This window comes from Passer domesticus, chromosome 3 (assembly GCF_036417665.1).
Source record: "Passer domesticus isolate bPasDom1 chromosome 3, bPasDom1.hap1, whole genome shotgun sequence".
Lineage (NCBI taxonomy): Eukaryota > Metazoa > Chordata > Aves > Passeriformes > Passeridae > Passer > Passer domesticus.
The window spans coordinates 71,910,992-71,930,134 of record NC_087476.1 but is presented as its reverse complement, the minus strand read 5'-3'; the positions used below and the strand labels follow the sequence as shown (position 1 = coordinate 71,930,134).

The 19,143-nt window shown below is 38.7% G+C and overlaps 1 protein-coding gene across 1 annotated transcript; it reads right to left on the bottom strand.

The window, feature by feature from the left end:
- Positions 1-194: 194 nt before the first annotated feature.
- On the bottom strand, positions 195-19,082 carry RAB4A (RAB4A, member RAS oncogene family). The gene is made up of 8 exons (XM_064413861.1): positions 18,927-19,082; positions 10,287-10,367; positions 9,018-9,132; positions 7,730-7,792; positions 6,354-6,508; positions 5,361-5,456; positions 3,661-3,821; positions 195-2,377 (listed from the first exon to the last, which is right to left on the bottom strand). Exons 1-7 carry the CDS (start codon positions 18,955-18,957, stop codon positions 3,706-3,708), a joined length of 657 nt encoding a protein of 218 aa, XP_064269931.1. The 5' UTR covers positions 18,958-19,082; the 3' UTR covers positions 195-2,377; positions 3,661-3,705.
- Between the last annotated feature and the right edge of the window lie 61 nt (positions 19,083-19,143).

Here is a 19,143-nt window from a genome sequence, read left to right as displayed (position 1 = left end):
GGAAATGAGGTACAGACTAATCAGATTTTTCTATGGCATTGGCTTTTTATAGGTCTTAAGGGAACTCATGAGCAATACCTATTTGAATACAAAGAAAGGATAAGATGAGGCAACTGTGAATCCTATGTGAGTGGCCCAACAGTCATGTTATTGACTTCACTTAACAGACAAAGCTTGTACAAGTACACAGAATCTACTGGAAGAAAATCAAGGAAGATTCTTTATTTGGTGCTAGATACAAGCATTAAATGAAATACTGTAGGCCAACAGACTCATTAAAGGCAAGACACAGGCTTTAATAAGACATTTAAATCTCTTAATGGGCTGAACAGCTAAAGCTCCACATCCAATGAAACCTCAGATATAGGTAGCTGGTGGTATTTAATGTAAAACTCCCACCCATCTTGCTTTGGTAAAGTAAGAATTTTACCCTGAAAACATACATAGCCTATTTATGACTGACTGTTCAGGAGAGCTAGGTGTCAACTATAATGCTAAAGCTTGAAATACACTCCAGAGCTGATACTGGCATGGTTTATTTCTAGAAATAAAAGACTCTCAGAAGAGCAATAGTAAACAATAGAGTTTGCACTGCTGAGAGCTATTGCTTCCAACAGTACTTCTCTAAGAAGTTGCAATTTTAGAAAATTTCTTTTTAGAATGTCAGCAAGATATGCAGCATAAAAGGCTGAGATACTAAAAAACATGCACATTAACCAGGTTAATGTGTATACAGTGAGAGTATACATTAAAAAATGGTGAAAACATGTCCAAACTCATTATAATGACACTAGTCTTTCCTTCCAGGGAGGAAGGGGACAGCTTTAAGACAGTTACTGAAAGAATAAAACTGCTTACTGCTTTTTAAACCAGAGACACTTGACCAAAATGATCATAAGAACCAAGTATAAAAGAGGCCTTGTATGTAAAAGGGACAGAAAGAAGTAGAAGAAAATTCCTGTGAAACCCCTGAAATTTCTATTTATAAGCAACAGTCCTCTGCTCCTTTCAACTGCTACTGTAAGAAGAGAAAGAGGTTTTGATCAATAAATAGGCAACACCCCTTCCACCACTCTAACAGTGTCAGGAGAACAACCTTCAGCTCTGCTTGTGCTGTGTCAGTGCTAGGCTCTTATCAGTGTGCCAAGAAACCTGACTGGGTTGTGGAATGGCATGTGGTGGAATAGACCACCCAGTACCTCATCTTTTCCCAGCATTCCAGAACTGTTTGGGGTTTTGGAACCAACACCCTCCTCAGCTCTGGGGGGGTAACACATCCCAATTAATAACTGGCTATTTGGACTGTGGAGCAGGCAGCTCCATCCAACTTCCTGCTCCAGAGGACTTGCTTTTGGTAAGTATTTGCAGTTCTGAAAGCCAAACTGATCTGAGGATTAAGACAGGTAAGCTTGTTTGGAGTTCTCTGATGTTCTTGAAAATACAATTATGCTACTTCAAAAAATACTTCACACTCTTACCAGGAAGAGAATGCCATTGGGAATAATTGTTATTAGTTCTGTAACAAATCCAATCCTAAATACAACAATCAGAGGAGTGACACAACATGAAAGTTTTTGGACCCAACAGCCGTTTTAAACCTAAACCCAGGCTTTTCAAGTACAAAGCATGCTTAATTCCATTTAATTCAGAAACAACCCAAGGTGCATACTTTTCAGATAAGCATCTATTTGAACAAAAAATTCAGGACAAAGGGAATAAACAGAACTCTAGTTTTATGAAAGATGGCATAGCTCAGTGTAGCAACCTTGCTCTGCTCTTGTGCTTTAACTTGCCTTTTCCAACTTGACTATCAGGATACAAAAGTATGGGTCATAACCACATGTTAAGAATTGATCCTGTCAACAGCTTGTTAGAATGTGGCAAACTGAGTAGGAAAAAATAAACCAACAACCTCTCACTGACAGTTGCCAGTGGTTTTATAATTCTGGTTGTAAATACAAACTATTGTGCAACAAACAAATGTGACAAAGCCTACCTCAGTTAAATTTGTTTATATGATAAAAAAATAAAATATTAAACTGCTTATAGTGCAACATTCTAATAGCATACATAGGTATACCATGCTTTGTAAATTTACTGTTACATTATTTACAGTACATTGCAATGCTTTAAACTAGAGGTGAAAGAACAAAAACAGATAATGGAAAACATTTACATACAGATATGAGCCTTAATATTGTCCAGCAAACTATCCAGTTCACTTTTCAGACTTCTGTGTTGTGCACATTCCTGCCCCCTACCACAGGACACCTTTCTGTCAGTGGTCTGCTCTGTTTGTAGATAGTGGAAAGATGTTTTTAAAAACTGCACAGCCTTCAAGCTTTTCTGTTTCTTCAAACACCATTAGCAAGGACAGCTATAAAATACATAAGAACTCTATTAATTACCCATATCTGATCAATCTGAAAACTAAGCTCTTGAGATAAGATCAATAAATTTTCATTTCTGTAGGGCCATACCAAAGCTGAACTTTAAAGCCCTTTTCTAGCAGTCTCTTAGTTGAAGCATGGAATTGTATGAGAGGAGAGCAGTTCAGGGATTCATTATTTAAAATTCTGGGCTTTAATTGGGAGCTAAGCTCCCAGAACACAGGAGAAAAATATGAGAATGTAGAATTATGTGCTGCCTTATTTAATATTCCATAAAGCTTCTGTTGTGTGCACTGCTCAAGCTGATGAATGAATACAGTAAAAGTGATGCAGTAACTATGCCTGCAGTAATTACTTAATATCACTGTCCTTGTACTAGAGAAATAATTATTAATTAAAGCAGAATAATTAACTACACAGGGAGAAAGAACAGCCCTAAGAGCCACTGCATACTGCAAAGAGTTATGTAAAATCCAGTGACTGTTGAGAAGTGTCTTAAGACAACTGTCTTCTAAACATAAGCAAGACTAACCACAGAGCTGTTCTTAGTTCATGTGACTTATGTCTCTTCAACAACTGCTAAAGGGAAAAAGCCTTTCCTCACTTTCTCTGAACAACATCTTTGGAAGAACTTTAGAACACTGCACACCTATTTCCTAGGCTGCAACAGCCCCAGAAGAACTACTTTAGATGACAACATTGCTTAAGCAACAAATAACTACTCTTCTTTACATTTCTGCTTATAGCAGACAGGAATCGGAATAAATTCAGGCTGCTTTTAGGTAGGGCAAAAAAGTCAGAGGAAGTTAGAAATTTAGTGTTATCTTTAATTTTTGAGTCTCAGTGTTTAAGTCTCATTTTCAGAAAAGACTTTATAATATCTTAGGACAAGATACTGTACCATACATTTTGTGAATGCTTACTTGTACTAATGTTTGTTCCCAATGCAACAGAATTGATTCACTTTCTCTGCAGTGCATTAGGTAGCTATTAGGCCTATAATGTGCTTCAGGAATAGAGAATTTTAAAATGTTTCCCCAGCATTACTCAGATTAAGCTAAGATTTAGAAATACTTCACTAAGAGCCCTAGTCTTCCCAGCATGAAGGAACAAAGACCAAAGTATAAAAACACCAGTCCATTCCACTGTGCATTATTTCAATAGATCCTCTGTAACTTACAGGCTAACTGGGAAAAAGGCAAGCACTCAATACAGCACATTTATGAAATATGCTAGTTTGCCCACCAGCCCAAGATTTTTTTAGCCTTACCTTCTGTATCTAAAGTAAGTATTTGGGATTTTGTGTTTTGTTTCTCTAACACCCACAGTCTTGAGCACTTTGTGCTTGTGCTCTGCGTGGTGACCTCAGCTGTCTCAAGGCAGCATCTCCATACTGAATCCCTGAGCCCATTCTTTCTGGATCCAATTCTCCTGATGAGAAACAAAATGGTAACAAGAACATAGGTCATGTGCAAATAATACATTCTAAATTAACCATTAACATTAGATTAAAGAAAAAGCATAATTATATTCTGATCTATTTATGGAGAGATTATCTCAATTCTGTCTGCTTTTAGGCAATTTCAAACCTGAATCATTTTCTCCTCTAATTTAACCATATGCCCTTGATCATGATGACAACGCAATCTGTCTCAGAGTTAGGCTGCAAACAAGAAATGCATTTGCACTACCTTGAGCAAAAGAAAGGTCTAAAATGTTTTCTGTGAATACAGTAAAAACTTCCTGTTTTCAGAGGCGCATAAGCAAAGAAAACAGTACTGTAGATACCAAGCCAAACAAAAATGGATCAATCTGATAGAAGGATTCTGAAAAGAACTGCTCCCCAGGGTAAATGATCAACCTTTCCAGCTTCCGGTATACACTTCTGCCTACTTCATACCCTCTGTCTTCAGAACTGTTCTTATGGCTGTATGGTGGCCTGGCTGAGAGAGACCTCCACAAGATCCTTATAGTCTCCATTTTTGCATGATTCAATGGATCTGTGCTGGCACAAAAAAAAGCCAGGAGCAGTTCACAAAGAATAAGACAATTCTGTGGTGGCAGTGCCCCTTTAAAGCAGTCATCAAACTACAGTATCATGAAAAACTAGCTATACTTTCTGTTTTCATTTATGTTTTGGGTTTGTTTAGGTTCTTTTGTTTGTTTAAAATGAAAGCTGCTGTTTGGCATTGATTTGATGCAGTAATCAGAAAATTCCTTTGAACATATAATATCATATCATTTTAATCTAAGAATTTCTGTTTGGCATAGGAAACATGTAATTAGAATCCAAGACTGACTTTTCAATATGGCAAATACTTAAAACTTTAAAGATACCAAGCAGCTAGAAAAAAAAATGGAATGCAAATTAGCTGTAATGATATCTAGCACATAGGAGCCTGTTTCCAGCAGAAACCTGCCCACTTGTGTTGAGAAGCTTCTGGTATATTTCTAGATCTGTAAAAGTAAAAATGATTTCAACTGAGAGGCAGAGAGGTCACTTCAGAGAAACAGTTGCTAGGAAACATCCCTGAAATGTTTAGTATAACTGTTCACGCTCTCTTGACTGTATTTCCCGTTACACATGAGAAGCAAAATTTAAGGTATGACTGCCCTGATATTAGGTTTTTATTCTGGACTACAAAAACTGTCAAACGTCAGGCTTGGTATTTGCTTGGTAGGGATGCAGCAAACCACAGAATACAGAACCTACACTCAGATCTGATGTTAAGGTAAACATCACCCACAATTCACACCACCACCTCTTTTTGGATATGTAGATCTCACTCAGACATCCATTCCTATTAAAGTATATGAGAAGCAACTAGAAAACAAATATGTTATTTTACCAAAATGAAATTTTTGGGTTTTTTGGTTTAATTCTATTAGAGGACTTTGAATGAAGATATTTCCATGTGCACTTTTATTCATTTTCAGATAAAAGATTTATAAATATAAAGCTTAATTTACCTGATTCAATTTTATTGAGTATTTTCCTCGCACACTGTACAAAGGCCTCTTCCACATTTTCCCCCGTCAGAGCACTTGTTTCCAAGAACATCAGTTCTGCATTTGACACCAAAAAAAAATCCTCAAAACAAGTCTGAAATAGCAGGTATAGTAATTCAAAGCATGAAAACCAGGAACAATAAGAATATTTTCACAGAGATCTACAGTCAAAAAGCATGGTCCAGATAAACTAACTTTTGATTAGTTCCTTTAAAAACTACAAAAAATCCTCTAAAATTTATTCAGGGACCCTAGAAAGCTGGAATCCAAAGATAACTTGGGCTATGTATGCAAAACTGTACTTGAAACCAAACTTCATACAGTTTCCCATTAATGGAGGTTACATGCAAAAGCATAGCCAGTAACCAGAGTTAGAAAAGACTTTAATTGATAAAAGCAAAACCACGTTTTGCTGATGGCAGGACTGCAGCACAGAAACTCAGACCAAGCATGGCTTTAGCTGACTCAGAATCGTGTCCTCAGACTGGAAATTCTGAATGTTACAGACCAGGTAGTAGTTTTCTGGACCCATGACCTGCACTGAACTCAGTTTTCAATGAGTAGAACTCATTGCTTCAAACTGCAGCACCTCCCATACAACTTTGTCTGTTATCTACAGAGTCTTTAATATGCTGAAAAATGGGAATTCATGTCCTTTATTTTCTCCTCAGCTGTTTGGAGGCAAGGCAATACCTGAAGTTGTATTACATTTCCTACAGAATATATCTCCATAGAAGGTATTCTTAAAGAAGCAGCTGTGAGGGGAAGAACCACTGCTCATGAGACTTGAGTAGTACATGTATTTTTCACTGCAGGCACCGCCTCTCTGGGCCTCAGGTACTGACAGAACTCTTTTCTGTAGACAGGGCACAAAGTACAGCCTAACTATACAAAAATGTAAATGATCTGAAGGATTATCCATCACTGAATGCTACACGAAGGTTCTGTACTTACCATTTTCCTGTGCAAACCGGGATGCTTCTAAAAAAGTGACTTCACGATCTGCATCAAGATCCTTTTTGTTTCCACACAGTATTATCACAATATTTTGACTTGCTAACATTCTTGCATCCGTCAACCAATTAGTAAGTGCATTGTAGGTTTCCCGGCTGCACAGGACACGAAATCCTTTATTAGGACACACTCATTTATCGTGAACAGCTCACCGAACCAAAATCAGACAGCAAATCTGTGTTTGTGGCAAACAAAATGCTGGTAGTCAGGCAAGGCACCTACACATCTCAGTGTGCCAGTGACGAACTGGGAAGAGTATCAAATTCCTTCATGAAACTATTTAAAAGCTTGAATTTTTAAAAATCAAGATAAAATTAATCACAATATATAAACACACAATTATATAATAATCACAATTATAAACACACAATTATAAATTGTAAAAATGTGTTAAGCTAAAATTTTAAGCTCTTATCTAGTTTTGACCTTTTGTGATAACAGAATGAGATATTGTTCCACTTGGAATTCCACTTGGAATTAAATTACCAGTGGGACTGTACAAATTTACGAGGCTTGTGTAGGTGTGCATGCCTGAACTTTCACACCAGTGCCAGGACCTACTCTGCAGGCAGTCACCCTGCACACACCACTTGACATTGTAGCAGTGGTCAGCGAGAAAGCTTTCAAGCAGTAAGACTGACAGGTGACTCCAGCTGACCTAAAGCACAGACCACAGATTTCAAAGCCTGCTGAGAGAACCCTTCACTCAAAAAACAACAAGAAACAACCTGGTGGACCACCATTAACCAACCCAAAACTTATCTGACAAATATCAGTCAATGGTGGCAGGAAGAATGTGAACACATATAATGGTAAGGAGTTTTATTGGCTGCCTATAATATTAAAACATTAAAAGATGCAGAGATGAACAGAAGTTTGGCCTACAGTTAAAAGAATGTGCAGGCACAGCTAGATTCTCCAGAGGATAACCTTCTATCCCAGCACAGTGATCAGCAGTTTCCACAAGAAAGGGTGCATCACCTTGGTTAAGGGTGGCTGAAGTCCACTCTTGTTTCTGTGACAGGGCTTGCTGAGCCAGTGGCTGCATGTAGTTCACCATTATTAGATCAGTGACTGGGGGGGCCAATCCCCACAAATTTGTGTAACCCTTTAGGATTGTTCACATCTGACATTCACAATGTCTCATGTAAGCAAGTTCCAAAGCTTAAATATGCACTGAAACAGAAGTACTTCTTACACTTTCTTTCTTTTCTTCCTGCCCAATCTTGCAGGAAGCATTAGGAACTTGGGGAGGAATCATTGTGCATTAATTGGATCTGGCAGCCTATGAGCAAAAGAGCTGCTGGCCTTCTTACCTGGTTATATCATAGACAAGCAAAGCACCTGCAGCCCCTCTGTAGTAACTCCTTGTTACAGACCTGAAACAGAATCACAAATACACATTTCTGTATTTATACACATTTAAAAATTTAATTTATACACATTTACAAATACGCATTTCTGTGGTGCCTTCATTCTTTAAAATCTGCATTAATATAACACAATCTGTACTATGAAACAGAATTCTTATTTACATATTTAAAACAAAACATGTTTTTTAGACAATGTTATCAGCTGTGCAGCAGCAGACTAATTACAACCAGGATTTTGATGAAGCACTTTGATTAAATATATCTGTATGAGGATTCTCAGAGTCCATTATGATCCATGTGGTGCTGAAGGCATACAAATCATCATAATACATGACCAGATACAGAACTGGAGGCTGATATCTGGCCAACACACTGAAAAGACCTCGTTAATGAAGACTATGTATCACAGCCCAGCTTTATTTAGTCAGAAGTATATCCAAAGGACTTGTCTGATAGAAGACATTTACCTGGATTGCTGCCCAATACTCAGACTTCTACCATCACACTCACCTTTGTTAACCAACCCCTCTCCCAAAACAAAGAGACCTCAGACACACACTCCATTCCCCCCAAAATATATTTTAAAAATTGATGTCCTATTTGATGATGAATGTACCCAGGAATCCATTAGATTTTTTCTATGTTTTATTTATTCCTCAGATGTAGAACACTTAAAATACAGCATTAAGAGTGCATTGATTGTTATAAGCTGACAAATTGATTTTTTTTTCTAAGAAACTTAAGATATCTTAGTCTTTCTAGTAATGTATTCACCCCAATGAATTTGACTGATTTTGTTCTTCTCTAATAAAACTGTATATAATTATACTGTGCAATTGCTTTCATGCAGATTTTGAACAGCTTACAGCTTCCTGACATTTACTTATTCCAACCAATAGAAGGTCTCCTAAACAGAGTTAAGAGCATACTCTTAGTTAAAATAGTTAGTTATGAATTGGGCTGGTGAGCAAGATTTTAGCCACCTATTCCACTCACATACCTTAACAGAAAATACCCAATGAAAGAAAGAGCAGAAATTCAGACCTTGCAAGGCAGCACTGCTCCACCGAAATCGATGGATTTGTGTCACTGTGTCCAGGTTGGAAGGTTAATATGAAAGCAAAAAATTCCATTGACCAAAAAGCTTTGCCTGCTTACAAGCAGATAAATAATATCCACCACTCACAGCAGCAATTGTAATAACACTTAATAAAATGGCTGAAAAGCGTACCTGAACCGCTCTTGTCCTGCTGTATCCCATATCTGCAATTTTACATATTTACCACCAACATTTATGATCTTTGAACCGAATTCCACTCCTATAGTATGATTTGAGTCATCTTTGACTACGAAAAAAGAAAGAAAACAAAACTTATTTGAAGAATATTTAGTGAATAGTTTTTACAAAAAACAATTTAGATACTATCAAAAACACCTCAGTGTCCAAATTACAAACTTCCTGAACCATCAAATTCAGTGCAGTTCATAAGCTCACTGCCACCACACGGAAATGAATGTTCTTACAATTTTTGACAGTTTAGTCAATTCAAACTCATTACTAGAAAGGCCTGCTTTAAATAATTTCCATACTTTTTGTACTTTTTGTACAGCTGCGTTTTCTAATACTTTGACGCCATTTAAAATTAAAATTAATGAGAATGCACACAGTCTTGGCCATGAATATGCAAAAGCCAATTCTTTTTTAATGCACAAAGTTAAGATACTTGCTCTGTGTATGCTGTTGATACCAGAGAATCTCAGCAATTTACAGCTGCCCCTACTAGAAGCAAGGGCTTGTTTCAAGTTCACTCAGAATCAAGCCATGTTCTTTAGTGCTTACACATCATAATCCTTAAGTATTCCTCAAGACATAAGGTGAATTACTGTTTGGTTGAGAAAGACAACTTAGATTTACAAAGGTTTCTAAATGCATACTATTTTTGTTTAATCTTGATGCCAAATGCACAATCCAACAGAATTTTTTCTTTTATGTTATTTGCTCATCTCTGAATAACTTTCACAACCTAATCTCTATCAATATTTATCATAGACCACAGTCCTTAACAAAGAAAACAGAGTTACTATTTATTTTGCAAGATGCTACAGGCTTTCTAAATCTACTCAAGCAATTCAACTTTTCTTTCATTATTTTTTCTACAAGAGTCTGTAATATATATGCAGGGAATCTTGGAGCTGCAAATTATACTTCTCACAGAAAGTAAGTCTGTATTTTCACCAACATCTTGTTGTATTTATTTGAGAATAACAGAAGGTAATGCTCCATATTAGGTTTTAGATTAAAGAAAAATTGTGAGCAATAAGAATTTACAGCACAGTTCTGAACATAATTCTTTACTAAAATCAAGAAGAGATTTATGGGATTCTTCTACACAAGAAGAGAATTATGGGAGCTCCCCTATCAATGGCAGGTACTAATGTAGGCAGAGCCTTTACCTCTGGTACAAGTGGAGAACTCTTACTGTTCTTCATATGTACTTACATTTCTTTTCAATAAATTGGTGTAGCAAACAGGATTTTCCAGTTCCAGCATTTCCTATCACCAAGAACTTAAACAGAAAATCTAAAGATTGAAAGAAAAAGAAATTGTTAAATTTTAGTATGGACTCATACTTTTGTTACAAGACCAAAACCACAAGCCAGCTATTGTCTTGTAGCTGTTATTTCAAAGAGAAGGGAATAGATGACAAAATTAGCAAAATAGCAATACATCTGGAGAATCATCCAGTGTCTGCAACATTGATGTTACACAGCAAGAACTAAGAATTCTTCTTTCTGGAGAGGCAAGAAAGACACAACCCAGCAGAAACAGCTGAATCTGAGTTCAGTTAAAATAGGCTCAACCACAGGTAAATGGTTGGCTTGTATTCCAATAATGTGTTTTAAGAGTGTGTAAGGTATTAACTATAGTCAACACAAATATATAATGATATAATTTCTCAAAATCTAAAACTCCAGAGAGGGGTAGTTGTGGTTGTTTTTTTTGGCCTTTTCTTTTTTTTTGTTTGTTTGTTTTGGCTTTTTTTTTTTGGTTGGTTGGTTTCTTTGGGGATTTTTTTTTGTTTGTTTTGTTTTGAATTTACATAAATTTGAAATTCTCTATTAATAGTTTAATACTCATACTTTGTTTTTAATCCTTGTACAGCTGGGACAACCACAGTATTTCTCTGCAAAATTTAGAGGGAAGAAATAATTTTTATTCTGGGATGCCTAGTTTCACATTTCTTCCACGTGTTAAATTAATAACATGTATTTCTGTTACCTATTTATGAGCCATTTGTATCAATGTTCATTGGTAATACACATGTTCAAGATTTATGGCCCATTTCTATTGTTTCAGCAGTTACATAAAATGCTCTCATGCTACCACCACAAATCTGCTTTCAGTTTTGCTGAAAACTGAAGAAAGCTTCCCTGTCTTGCAGCTCTCAAAAATGATAAACTGATTAGAAAGCTTACAACTGGTTTTCTTAATATACTGCCACCAAGGCAACCTTTACAGCTCATGCAAGATTCCCTATTTATTTTTCTACTAGCAGCAGAATTTTTACTCTTTATTGCATTGTTTCCCTAAGAAACAGAATGCAAAGAAAATGACTTAGTTTGCAATATCAACAACAATAAAAACATTAATTTTGTTAAGACTGGTCAAAGCTGTCAAGTGGGCTACATGGGTAGGGAATGGCCGAATAAAAACAAAACTAAATTATGCTAAGTAAGTCAAGAACTGATACAATCCTTTACCAGGACCTCATTTGAGTACTTAGTTTCAAAAACTGAATTTAAGATGCACACAGATCTATGTGCTCATTCCATTTAATGAAAGAGTTACTTGTTATGGTATATCAAACACCCCCTAGCAAGGGCAAAAGGAACAAGCAAGTTTCTCAAAGGCTAAGAAGATTCCCACTGAAGATTCCCTCTGTTAAAAAGACAGGGCTATGAGTCCTGGAAATGTCTACTGTTCTTCATCTTCAAATGCCTTCTGGATTTTATTTATATTTAAAATGAGGTAATGTTTTACTATGGATTTTTGCTTTATTACATATTGCCTGTCGGAACCCAGGGCATCTCTCTGGATGCCCTGGATGTCTCAAAGCTCTGGCAGGAAGCCAAAGACACCTGGAAATTCGATCCTAATTCATGGAGCAAATTGCCAACCTTATATGAAGAATTACAGGCCACAAAAGTTTAAGTAGCATAGTAGTAGCAATCACAGGGTGAAGGGAAAAATTTTGGAGCATGGTACAGGGGGTTTTGAACCTTGTACAGGGGGGTTTGGAATCCTGTACATGGGGGTCAGAGATCCCAAGATGGAGGGATTTGGGCGTGCCCTGTCCTTCTTCTTTCTTCTCCTTGGCATCCATGTTTAGGATGATGTTGGCATGTGTGGATTGGTTCATGGTGAAGGTACACTTGCCAACAAGGGTTAAAAGTATTGGAAATAGAAGGTAAATATCTTATATGTAGTTTTTACTATGAAAGAGACAACTGCCCCGTGGGCGGGAGAGAGTGCCCTTGGCTGTCTTGCTGCTCAGACCTTGGCTGGACAGACAGAAAAACTTTGTAGATAAGGAACAATAAACACGACTGAAGACTGAAAAGCAAGAGTCCAGAGTCCTTCTTCAAAGCGTGGCCTGCCCAGAACCACCTTTTCCCCGTGTTGGGGCAGAGATGAGTAAAAGCCGACCCCGACAATTGCCCTTCTTGTTTCAAATGCTGTAACAGGCTCGGAATAGATTCTGAATTTTACCCTTCTAAGAAGGAGGCTGTTTCTTGCTCACAAATATGACCATTTACATGCTCAAGACTTTCTGTTCCAAAAATCCTCTCATTTGTCACGCCCCCACCCAGCTGCTCATGCTTTCTGGATTAAAAAAAAAAAAATTACAAAAAGGATTTTCCTTCAGGTTGTGAAAATTTTGTTAACTCCTCTAAAGAAGAGCCCTTCATGTCATCTCAACTGCAAAACACGCTGAAGCTGAGAACCCTTCACTGTTAGCATGAAATGTAGGTATCATAAATAGCCCAAAGTGTTAGGTTAAGAAAAAATGCATCTCAAAGAAAGCCAAGTTTCAAGTTTTATGGATCAAATATCACTGGTTAGCTGCCTTTTACATAATTTTGTATATTTAAGCTATTGTGTGTGTATAATATCACTGGTTTTAGAACTTTCAGAGTACCTCAAAATGCAAGATATGCTGAGACATAGACATATTTAAAATAATCTGTGTCTGATTCTGTCATTTTTCAAAACATAAACCTGAAATCCAATTAAAACTTTTTTACTTTGTTTTACTTTGTATCTGGTGAATGCTGTTTGTCAGATTTTCTCCTTAAAAACAATTATAAAATTTATGTTTACCTTTCTTTTTCTCCAATGGAAGACTCATGTTATTGACAGTAGTACAACAGCTACTGCAAACCTAAACCAGGAAAGACTAAAACCAAAACTCTATTCCCCCACTAATGTGCACCATAACTGCAAGCACTGGTTGTCAGATGTGGCTCAGGAAGGTGTATTTATTTGTGCAACCCACAGACCCACACTGAGCAGCAAATTCAGCACAGACAGGCTGCAGGCCAGTCTTGGGACAGCCATGTCACTGCCAGGCACTGACCTGGAGGAGCACCAGAACAGCAGTGCATTTTTCCCTGCGGTGTTTTAAGCTGAGGTGCTTTATATTTTGCTCTGAAAGATACAGTGCTATTTGGGGATTTTATATTAATGTCTTTCAGTTGATAATATCTTTTAGCAGCACTTCAGAACAGACTCCTAATTTCTATCCAGATTCTACTGTGCCAGACAAATTTAAAAGAGAGACTCTCCTACAAATAAATCACTTAGATACCAGTTCAATGCCTGCTTACTTAGTAGATAAAAAATAAATTTCCATCTGACAAAATAGTAAATGGGCTTTTTAAGATGAAACTTGAAACTAGTCATAATTCACTTTTTCCATAGTATGAAAATAAGAGAAATGTGTTTTATTCCACCAAACTAAGATAAATATGTTTTAGTTCACTTCATAAAATGAAAATGTCAGCCTACTAACAACAAATTTAAAACACTTCTGCACCAAAGGCAGCAATGTTTCCAAAAGCATGTAGACTTAAAGACATTGTTACCTTCACACATATAACCATGCTTCCATCCTTTTAAACTCTAATTTTATGTAAATTATTCAGACTAACAAAAAGCTTTTAGACTTATCAGTTATCGGTTTATCCATGGGCACTGGATAACATGGTTCAGGAAATATGGAATACTCTGCACATTTAATCAATTGCAAAGAACGACAAGAAAAAGGCTTCGCCAATACCAAATGTTAAAAATACCAAGATTTAACAAACTTTCAAGTTCACAAGCCAGCCTATTAACAAATAAGATAATACCAGGTAAGAACAGGGAGAACATTTTTCATCTTGTGATTCTGCAACTTTCTTATAATGTCTGTATGACAACTGGTACCACATCAACTATATTTTTATTACTTACACATGATTTAGAGTATGAAATGTTTTCTCTTTAAGCTGTACGTAAAGATGTATGTAAAATTTAGCATAGTTTTGAAGTACAGAAATCAAATGAGATTGGGCAGACAGCTTATTTTAGACCGTCACTGTGGTCTCAAACTTTATATACTTATTCTTGGCAATTTCAGCAAATGCAACTCACATTCTAGTGTTTGCACTACTGCTTAATTGCTCTCGTTTTCCTTTTTGGTGTCCTCTTCCCAGAGGAGTTAGCTTACTTCATTTCATAGTTTTTTTTTATCTCCTTTTTTTTTCCTATTGACAAAGCAGCTCAGAGCTCCAGCATTCCAGTCAGCTGCCAACGCTGTCACCCTAGAGAAACTTTTCTTTTGAATTCTGTTGTTCCTCCTTCATAGAAAAGCTGAAAAGCAACAGCATTCAGATGTTACAAATGCTTGCTGCCATGCTGGCTACTGAAAAGGTCTAGAAAAGTTAAAGCACTTCGCCTTTAAATAAGATTGTCTTTATACAGAAGGGATTTAGGATCAAAACTGAACTCTGTGCTAAAGGGAAGAAAGGTTACAAAACATGCACTACAGAAATCATAAGGAGATGAAACGCAGCATAGCATGGCTGTTAAAGGAAATAAGGCATTATAAAGAATCAGCTTATTCCCCTCTGAGGCTACATGCATCACCTGATCCCAAACAGGGTAGGGGGTGCAGGAAATAAAACATTTCCTAGCACAGGCAAAAAGGAATAAAATTGTGGCTTCACCCTAAAGACGCACCAGCAGCACAAGCTGTTAAACTACATAAATGACATAATGTCTTTTGTGTTTGTTTTTTGCTTTTGGGGGTGGTGGTGCAGTGTGAGCTGAGGGGAAAGGAGAAGAGAGACAATTGTGGGCTTCGACTCAAGAACCAGCAAAAACAGATGGTTGGTGTGGCAACCACCCCCAGACATCCAACCTCCTCCTTTGACTGAAGTCTGCTCCAGCAGAAGAAATAGTCAAACAGCTTCTGAGATGCTGTAGCTTTGTCCTTAGAATGCAGTGAGAATTAAATTGTTTCCTTCACACTGCTAGTACAGTAGGGTAGGGGGGGACCAAAATTATATCCCCATTCTCAGTTTGAACTCCTTGCTATAGAGTAGAATTCACTAATAGAAATTAGTGAATTTATATTCACTAATGGGGACCCTTTGGAAACTCTCTCATTCACGGCATAGGGCAGGAGGAAAGAGAGCTCTGAAGCATTCCTACTGGCACATGCTGCCTCTGAATGAAAGGAGGAGCTATTCCCATTGCTTACTCCTTTCTCCAGCAGAAAGCTAACAAGATAAACAGGTAGAACAGATCAACCTGGCTCCATTCCAATCTGCAAAAAGAATGCTTCAGAGGGGGAAGTTCTGCTTTCTCACAAGTGAAAGAGCTATGCTCTCCAAGGAGTGAAATCAGATTTGAAACAAACTGAAGACCAGGGTGATAAATGCAAATACCATCAGGTAAATGGCATGGGATGGGATGCCAAGAAAAGCACAAATCAAATTGTCCAGACCAAAAAGAATTATTTTCAAATGGATGGAAAGACTACACATTCTGTGCCAATAACAGAGATTGGTAAACTTACGTGACCAGATTGGGATTTGTAGATGCTGGTGGAAAAAAACACAAGGAACTAAGGAATGAAGAGATTTGACTTGAATCTTACACATTGCATTTATTCAATGCTAGCACAACTTCCATCCTTCTACCATTTAAAATCCAAAGGTTGCTTTGTATTTATTTATTAAAAATAAGCCACTTTCTGTCAGGCTGTCTTTACCACAAAAACATGTATATTTTGCCCTGGGAAGCAAGCTAAAACATGCATGTGTTGTTATATGGCAATTATCTACAGAAAGGCCATTACATCTCAGAAAACTTGAGTTAAAAGAGTTTTCCTACGAATAAGAGATCTGTTTACAATGTTAAATGTCAAACTTCTAAAATAATAACCCTTTTCTCCCTAAAGCAGCAGGAAAATGTTCTTTCTAAACCCAGTCTCAAAATTCTCTTGTATTCATGTTTGGTTTGGTTTTGTCACTTTTGGCACTTTGTATGGGAATAAATTGAACACATAACAATTGAATAGACACTGAATTGAACACATAAATAATTGAACAGATAAGAAAGCTAAGAACAGAAGATACACAACTTATGTAAGAGATCTGCAGGAGTGAAAATATGAATTATAAAACATATTTAGTGTCAAGTCTGAGAAGCTGTGGAACTTTGTTTGAAGAGAAGGAAGAGAGAAGAATCTCAATAATTGACAGAACAAGTTGTGAAAAGTGAGTGAACAGAAAACCTTCAAAGACAGAATTTGACATGGAGGAAGAAACTAAGGGAAGAAAAAACCCAGGAGACGTGAAATTAACAGCAGTGGCCAGTGGAAAGGCTCTTTATTCCCTGCAGATTGAGAGAAATATTGAAAAAAATCCCCCCACCCCCTCAACAGAAAGAGAAGTTGAAACCTCACAACAAAATTGAAGTAATATAAAAGACAGCAAAATGACATTGGGAAGAAAAACAACAACCCAACAACCAACGAGTTTTCTGAGCCTATCTGTATGGGATAAAAAGCTTGAGATTACGCAATTAGAATGGGTCATAACTCAGGTGACAAGAAAAATCTAATTCATGACTTAAGGATTTACAAGCTACAGGGATTCCAGGAGGGGGACACAGTGACCCCTAGTCTCAGTCACCAGGAGGAAACCGACCTAATGCTTCTCCCATCCTCCACAGCCATTGTAACAGCTCGTCAGCAACAAACCACTCTTTGTTAGGACAGTGAGCACATGAAATCCAGAGAGATCATCAAGCACAGAAGATCCATAATTTAGTCACATGGTACTGCTAAGTTTGATTTGTCAATGGGGCTGCTACATATGTGGACAAGACACTGCAAAAGCAGTTACTGACTACTGTTATGGTCAGAGACTGTAGAGCCATTAGTTAAACTTTATGCCATAACTTGGCTTTTATTCTTCTGTGTTCTCGATACTCTCAAGCCTTCTAGCTCTGAATTTTCTGTAGCTGTGTGTGCATAGGACAAACATGGAAATTCCAAAAGGTAATATACCAAACAAGAACTAAACAACAGGAACAACCCACAACTACAAAGCTTCCATTTCAATGGCTTGTTTTCTTGGACACCAAAATAATATGGAAGTATCAACAGCTCCAGTGGGCTTACTATCCCTATTCTGCATCACTGCAACAATGCAAATGTTCCAATGTTCTGGTTTAAGATACCAATCATCTACTTGGCTTACCTAGTATTACAGCATGAAAGGAGGAGCACCACTGAAATGCTTTCATCTCTGGTTTTCTACCAACTCAGAGACCACCATAAGCACAGCTAAAGTGATCCCAGTTCTAGCTCACAGGAGTACAGGGCATGAAGAACTTGTTTAAACTCACATCTAGGTGGACAAAGCACAGCCCTCTGGTTTCTACATGTAACTTTTCAATGTTTCCACAACAGATGGACAAAAGAAGCTTGAGAAAAGGATGGACAAAGGGCTTGAGAAACCTAATGTTGGCACTTCAAGGGCTGTCCCACACTCTTGCCTCTTTTTGCCCTTAGTTCTGTGCATTTGCTGTACATCGAAGCACTGACCAGTAGGACAGAACACTGAGCACTGATGGCTACAGTATTGAAAATAAAATGACTTACACAGTGGAAACAATCAGGTTACTTGGCCTACACCTGATGGACACCCAGCCTCCAAAACGGTTTCCAGAGTTGTTGTGTCCAATTTTACTTTGATTATTCAATTATTCCCTATTCAATTCTGATCCTACTCTCATGGACTAGGAAGATGAACCTGCCACAAGGCTTTAGAATATATTTATATGTACAACGGCATTTTTATACTGGAAAATATTACAGAACTGTATGGTATGGAAAGGGTAGAAAAGAAATCTATTCAAAGCAGAGATTCAAGTAAAATTATAAAGAAAATAAATTAATACTATTCAGTTGCTTCTCCTCTTCTCCACCTAGCCAGCAATACCAGCTCTGCTTGCCTCTTTGACTCCTCACTTCTCTTTGATGCTTCCCAGCGACGCACTGGACACACCCTGTCAGTGCCTGCACTCCGACTTACTCCATCGGCTGTTTTCCTACCAGGAGCAGACAGACACAGGGACACACGGACATACCCACGGACCTTTCCCCTCCAACGCGCTCTCACAGTCAACTCCTCCTGACGCCTGCACGTCTAAGACAACAGGACCGAAACCTGAACTTGACCGCAGAAGCACCCGCCATCTCCAAGTACAGGAGATCTTTACTCGCAGCTTTTCCCAGCGGACATGCCCCGCAAGTTTCCCGCTGGACTCCCGGCACCACCACCAGCCGCTCCCTGCAGGACAGCTCGGGGCGCGGCCGGCCCGGGAGCGGCGGGCGGGGCGGGGCAGCGCTGGGCACTCGGGGCAGCGTCGGGCAGAGGCACCGCCCGAGCCCGGGCAGCCCTCCCGCCACACCGGCTCCTTCCCCGCTCCCCAGGGGGCACTGCCCGCCCCGGGCCCGCCGCCCGGAGGGGAGCAGGGAGACGGAGAGGGAGATCCCCTCACCCCGCCCCCGGAGCCTACCGTAGGTCTCGGACATGGCACTCTGCGACATCCCGGGAGGGGTGACCCCCGCCGGCGCTGCTGGCTGCCCGCCCGGCCCGGGCTCGGCGCTGACGGAACCCAACAGGCCCCGCCGCCCGGGCCCGGCCCCGCCCCGCCCCGCGCCGCCGCGCAGGCGCGCCCGGGCCCCGCGCGCGCCCCGCCTCCCCGCGCAGGCGCGGCAGCTGTCGGGCGCGGC

What these genes read in the sequence shown, in the direction of transcription:
- RAB4A (XM_064413861.1), bottom strand. Translation starts at nt 18,957, where the DNA reads ATGTCGCAGAGTGCCATGTCCGAGACCTACG. An exon ending in CCAATTTATTGAAAAGAAAT is followed by an intron (nt 9,133 to 10,286) that starts GTAAGTACATAT and finishes CTTTTTTCGTAG; the next exon opens with TCAAAGATGACTCAAATCAT. An exon ending in CTTGTCTATGATATAACCAG is followed by an intron (nt 6,509 to 7,729) that starts GTAAGAAGGCCA and finishes TGTCCTGTGCAG; the next exon opens with CCGGGAAACCTACAATGCAC.